This window comes from Hyposmocoma kahamanoa, unplaced genomic scaffold (genome assembly GCF_003589595.1).
Source record: "Hyposmocoma kahamanoa isolate Upper Pololo Valley unplaced genomic scaffold, ASM358959v1 92, whole genome shotgun sequence".
Classification (NCBI taxonomy): domain Eukaryota; kingdom Metazoa; phylum Arthropoda; class Insecta; order Lepidoptera; family Cosmopterigidae; genus Hyposmocoma; species Hyposmocoma kahamanoa.
In genome coordinates this window covers 14,858,185-14,864,184 of record NW_020654748.1, presented here as the reverse complement: position 1 = coordinate 14,864,184, position 6,000 = coordinate 14,858,185, and the positions used below count along the sequence as shown (strand labels likewise).

Genomic DNA, 6,000 nt, shown 5'->3' with positions numbered 1-6,000 from the left:
TTCCTAAGTTTAAACCTTGCATTAAAAGTATTTTAATTGAAACGTCATATTACAAAATTGAAGAGTATATATTAGATAATGATGTGTGGAAAGACAACATGGGTCTAGATTCCACACAATTATGATTAAAACTGTATTCCATAGCATTTAAGTTTATTTGAAAAGAGCAATCCCTAGAGTTTTATTACTCGTTCTTCTCAAGGAGGTCAGCAAAGTGATCGAGGAGTAGCTTAAAAACGTGGCAAACGTCTCAAAGTTTCTCAGTAGATTTTCATAATCTACAAAAGTTTAAAGGGGGTAACAAAGACTCGTGATAAACACGTCATTAATCTTGCAGATTATTGAAACATGAAATCTGTGCTGTTTTAGTGTTCTATTCATTAATTAAAATAACAGTGTACTTGCTTCTAAACAATAACTGTACAATTAAATTCAATTAACATTTATTTATTCGTCAACATAGGTCACAGTAGATACATGAAATACATGGTGATAAATTAAATAATAGTGACTCTCCATGCCGCGCTGTACTTATAATGGATAACAAAGTAAATAATAACAATATGCATAATAAATTATATAAATACACAAAATACGTAATACATACATTCATTAACTACACTGTAAAAAAAGTTCACGATGTAGTCATTATTATTGTACAAAAACGCAAGTATCTTTCCGACGATATTAGTCCAAAGCCTAGAAGGTTTCCTCGACATTCATAAATCAAACCACAGTGGGTTATAACGCTAATTTGATCCGTAGTTTAGCCTTGTTAGTGTGTCTGGAAATCAGAATTATTTTAAGACAACAGTAGAACTATTCAAAACCAATATGCACATCCACATTGTAAAAAAGGTAAGTGTGACACGAGAGTCATTCGAAAAAAGGATGAAATATAATTATATATCTAATTATTATTGTACAGATAATATACTCGCACATTAATTATTACGAAAGTAATAAGCTTTGATTTCTTGTACATATTTTTTTATTTTCCTAAATGCTTATTGGTATGCATCATATGTAACCAAAATGCTTGTAATTACTTTGTGCAAGAAAATGCTGGTTGCAGTTAAGCACGTTCCATGTTTGTATATTTGTAAAGTAATATGTTATAATACCGAGTAACCGGAACCATAACTGACTTCAGCCGTTATCATAGGACCTGTAAAGGGTCCGAAACATTGGTTTGTTTGAAAAACCTATATACTTATATAAACTATATAAATATATACTTACGCAATATACATACTTCCGAAAAAACAGTCCTAAAGTGTTATAATTTTTACAGACGCACATGACGCTATTTCAACTTTTGACAGTCGTTACAACTTTACCTCACCGGGAGACGATCGGTTCGTTAGAATTTAAAATTGTGACGCATTCGCCTTACGTACCTGAGGCAGACGGCAGATTGGAAAATCTTCTTATAGCTGACGATGTTCAGTAAGTACAATTTATTGTGAAAAGTATAGTTATAAATGTAGTTTTTCAGTGGTACCCTGTCCAAAGTTCTGTAAGCCTTTTTCGAAATATGAGTGGTCTCACAAAGACTTCCTTTGTCGTAAAATTTAGTCCTGTATAGTAGGTATCTTTCAAAATATACAAGACTTCGAAAAACTACGAACAATTAGCTCGAGGTTTGGGCTGGAAGAAATTACGTTATCCTTACCATTTTATACAGAACGTCTTAATCACCATCCAAATTTTTCGTTATTCGGTAAAGTAATTTTGGGGAAACGCCATCAACAATGACATCAAAACCATACACATAAAACTTAGAACCATAATTGTACCGTTCCTAAAACAGCGCTCGTCAAATCAATTCGTTTGATCGATGCGATTTTTGCAGTATAAGGGAGATTTAGTATATTACTTGTTTAAGTAAGGCTATTGTTTATAAAAAGTACATTTCAAAGACGGAGTAAGTTTAATGATTATGGGTATTAAGTTGCAGTCCCATTATCTTTACCGGGAAGGGTATATATGAATAATTTTTATGTGAACATCGACAATTGACTACTAGTTCTTCGTTGACTTCCTCCCACCGAAATTTCTAACAACGCAAAAACAACAGAAAAAAAATTCAAAGCAAAATGTTAATTACAATGAAATTATGAATCGCGCAATATTTTTCAGGTCTGACGGATTCAGTTTAGACAGCGTCAGAAATCTAATGGTAGAAGACGAATTCAATTCTCTCACTGATGAAGATGACATTATGAATATCAACTTTATGAGTACGGAAATAATACCCGATGACGAATCAACAGGAACATATAAAATGCCCACCGAATCAGAAACAACAGAAAGTATAGATTACTCATCAACAACAGCGTCTTATGACTCTAATGTAAGTATTCACTGGGATTTTATTTTCATTAACGAACACTATTGGACAAATATCATAAATTAAATATTTTTTTATAGACTACAGAAGAAGATGACATAGCCGGTCGTAGCGGTTTTTCTCCAAATATAGTAGCATCATTGCTAGGACGGTAACCAAAATTGGGTGTAAAGATTGTGAATTGCCTTTAGTGCGTAATTATTATTACAGATATGTTAGAAGAAAATTAAAGCCTTTTGATCTTTCAACTACTTCCACTCATCACGATCGTCTGAGCCATAGAAACAGTTTAAATGATATTGACACATCTTCTAAATTGGCACCTAAAATTGGTTTTAAGTAAGTAGCTGATTCTGGTTATAAAATTATTGGCACACATAATGGTAATTTGTCACTCCTTTTTATTCACAGTCTAATGACTTTGATGGTAACGGCAAGTAAAATCGCCTCGACAATTGCACTCATCTGTAGAAATAATTTACACAAAGAATGCTATATATTAATCATACAAAGTGTAAAAAACTACGACCGAAATTACATGAACTGGAGGTATAATAAAAGACTGGACACAATAATAACATAATAATAACATATCTGTTATACAATTTTTAGTAGCAGTGAAGGGGTTCGTCCAGGAAAGTACTGCCACCTTACCTATTTCTGCCGTACCGAGCATTATTGCGTTACGGTTTCGAATGGTAAGGGTGCCGGTGAAATTACAGGCACATGGGACTTGTCAACTTACGTCTCAGGATGACTGGCGCAGTGGCAGTGCCCACAAGATCTTTGCAATTTAAAGCTCTGAACATCACTGCAACTGTAATGGTTAGGCGTGTCGCTTACCACCAGACTCACGACTTATTCGGCCGCTCACTTGGTATTACATAAAAAAAATTACGTTCATAATAATCGACATTTGAAATCTTACTGGTAGTCTATAGTAACTGCAAAACTTAAAAAATATACTGAACATAATCTCAGTACAGAGTACTAAAAAACCGTCCTCAAAATTATGTGGAATTACATCTATTTGCCAAGTGTTATTGAAATGTCCCCTAGTTCGCCACTATACAGGACTTGACACAGGAGATAATAAAAACCGGTTCTCACTACTCAAAGTATATTGAGAGAGAAAAACGCCTTGAATTGGAGAATAGCAAAACCAACCATTAACATAATTGCTCCTAAAGTAAAATTTAGGCGCTATTTATAAAAATAAATGTTCATGCGTGATCAGCCACCCTTAGAGGTGGATGATTTTCTTCAAAATGAAATGGGACCACTATGGGTACCCTCTTTCCAACAAAAAAAGAATCATGAAAATCTGTTCACAAATACCGGAGTTATTGCGTACCAGACATACAAAAAAAAAACACAATCGAACTGAGCACCTCCTCCTTTTTTCAAATCGGTTAAAAAGATAAGAAAAGAATCTAAGTAACAGAGATTGTCATCTTTTAAAGACTACGCGCACTACGCGTTAAGTGTATTGCCGGGGCATAGATGATGTGGAACAGAACAAACATTATGAAAAGTAGGTGACAATTATAATAACACAATGGAAAAGGAAAACAAATTTCATTTATTCTTAAATAAACGCGAGAATAAAACTCAAATAAAATCTACCTTAGAACAATGCTATTTCTAATGTAATATTCTAAGATTTGTTTGTACTTAACCTGCTTTGCTTAATGAGAAAAAAGCAAATTATGTGAAATTCCTTACGGCGTTTACCTCTTGTCTACTATTTGTGCCTAATGTCCCCTTGCACTAAATTGATAAGACGCTCATAACACAATGTATTTAGAGTGTCTTTTGCATTGTAAGCGTTGATTTAAGACATACTTAAGTTTAGTGCAAGTGGACATAAATCTTTTAATTACACTTTTTTAAAATTAGACGGTGCTAGTCACCAGACCACCAGTAAATGAACTGTAGTCTTTACACTAAACAACTTTCACTACAGAACTCATTCGAGTTGCAAAAAGATCATTCAATTTCCGATAACTCAATTACTTAGCTACATGTATGGAAAATAATGTTTTTACAAAACACATTCTAAAGTATATTATTCAGATTTATTGGTAACATTATCCAATGAAATATTAGGTATGTATGCTGCCAATGACACCTTATTGGCGTACAATATAATGCTTGCCACAGTGGTGGAATTATTTGCCAATCTGTATAAGTTACCCACCGATTGTTGTCCAAGACGCGCCAGACTTACAGAAAGGGAATGCTACGTCGTGCTGCAAGGCTCCTTTCGTATACCCCAAGAAAAAATAGAAGAAGTCATAAATGAATTAATGGGCCTTCAAATGTTTAGAGAAAAACATTAGGTTTTTTTTACGAAGTGAAGGGACGAACACGTCATGCACCTGGTGGTAAGCGACACGCCTATCCATAACAGTTGCAGTGCCCCTCAGAGCTTTAAATCTCAAAGATTTGAGGAGCACTGCCACTGCACCCGTCATTCTGAGACATAAACTGAAAAGTCCCATGTGCCTATAATTTCACCAGCGCCCTCCCCCTTCAAAACCAAAACTCAGAAATGCTCACATTACTGTTTGGCGGCAGAAATAGGTAAGGTGGCAGTACTTCCCTGGACGAACTCTCTTTCACAAGAAGCTCTACAGCTCCTAAAATGAACGTAAATAATTTGTTTTTGTCAAAGCTTACGTATGTTAGTTTTGCAAAAAAACAACTTCAGGCAATCTTGCAACGGCTGTTTCAGCTCTGGTGGATAATGAAGACGAAGCGACGTATCTGAATAATAATTTTTAAGTTTATCACTTACAAAATTCATTAGTAACAAGATGATATCCAATCAATTTTCATTTTAAGGATAAATATTGACTTATGCAAACCAAATACACACCCAAAATGACTTTATGACTTCATTGTATGATAGTCACGAAGAACCGTGTTAAAGCATACAAACGATTATAATTTTTAGCAAGTAATATCGTAAAAAATAAGTAACATAAAAACCTCAGCCTTTTTACAATTAAAAAAAAATATTCTCTATACCACTAAACAAGCGATTAATGATAATTTAAGTTAGTGTTAATTATTAATACAAAGATGAACACTCAGAAAAAATTCCTTCGATCCGGCCATCATCTTTGTATTAATAATTATAACAAACTAGTGGAGTAATTTCACAAAAAGTAATTGAATATCAATTCAATAAAAATTTAAGTTAGTGGTGTTTATAAAATTTGTTTTGTGATAAAATGTGACGTCATAAAATCTATAAGGGCGCGTTCCCATTACGTCGAAACGTTTTATTTATCGTTGAACGACTGTCGCGTCTAGCCTGTTCCAGCCGTGGCAGCCGCCTTGTTTTTTGCGCGACAAAATCGTTCATAGTTGAGATTATCTGTCGTCATATTTTCATAGTGACGTTATATTTATCGTCTGACGACTGTCATTCTAGCTCTTCCCATTGTCACGGCAGTCTGTCATCGTAACGTCAAAAAAGTAGTGAACGATAGTTAATCGTGTTGTTCTATGTGTGAACAACTTCATTTAAATATACAAGGCACAACACTTTAAACTGCACGACTATCTGTCATATAATGGGAACGCGCCCTTAATTATAACATTGTAACTGCACCATTTTGTGAAGTTCTCGTTTATAT

The 6,000-nt window shown here is 34.1% G+C and overlaps 1 protein-coding gene across 1 annotated transcript; it reads left to right on the top strand.

The window, feature by feature from the left end:
* Positions 1–773: 773 nt before the first annotated feature.
* On the top strand, positions 774–2,515 carry LOC113236415. Its single transcript, XM_026472456.1, has 4 exons — positions 774–858; positions 1,295–1,449; positions 2,143–2,356; positions 2,434–2,515. The coding sequence occupies exons 1-4, from the start codon at positions 835–837 to the stop codon at positions 2,506–2,508; spliced, it is 468 nt and encodes a 155-aa protein (XP_026328241.1). The 5' UTR covers positions 774–834; the 3' UTR covers positions 2,509–2,515.
* Positions 2,516–6,000: the final 3,485 nt, after the last annotated feature.

Bases quoted from the DNA above. Each gene is read 5' to 3' on its own strand.
- LOC113236415 (XM_026472456.1), top strand. From the start codon at position 835: ATGCACATCCACATTGTAAAAAAG. The intron at 859-1,294 runs GTAAGTGTGACA...TAATTTTTACAG, and splicing joins ACATCCACATTGTAAAAAAG to ACGCACATGACGCTATTTCA. The intron at 2,357-2,433 runs GTAAGTATTCAC...ATTTTTTTATAG, and splicing joins CAGCGTCTTATGACTCTAAT to ACTACAGAAGAAGATGACAT.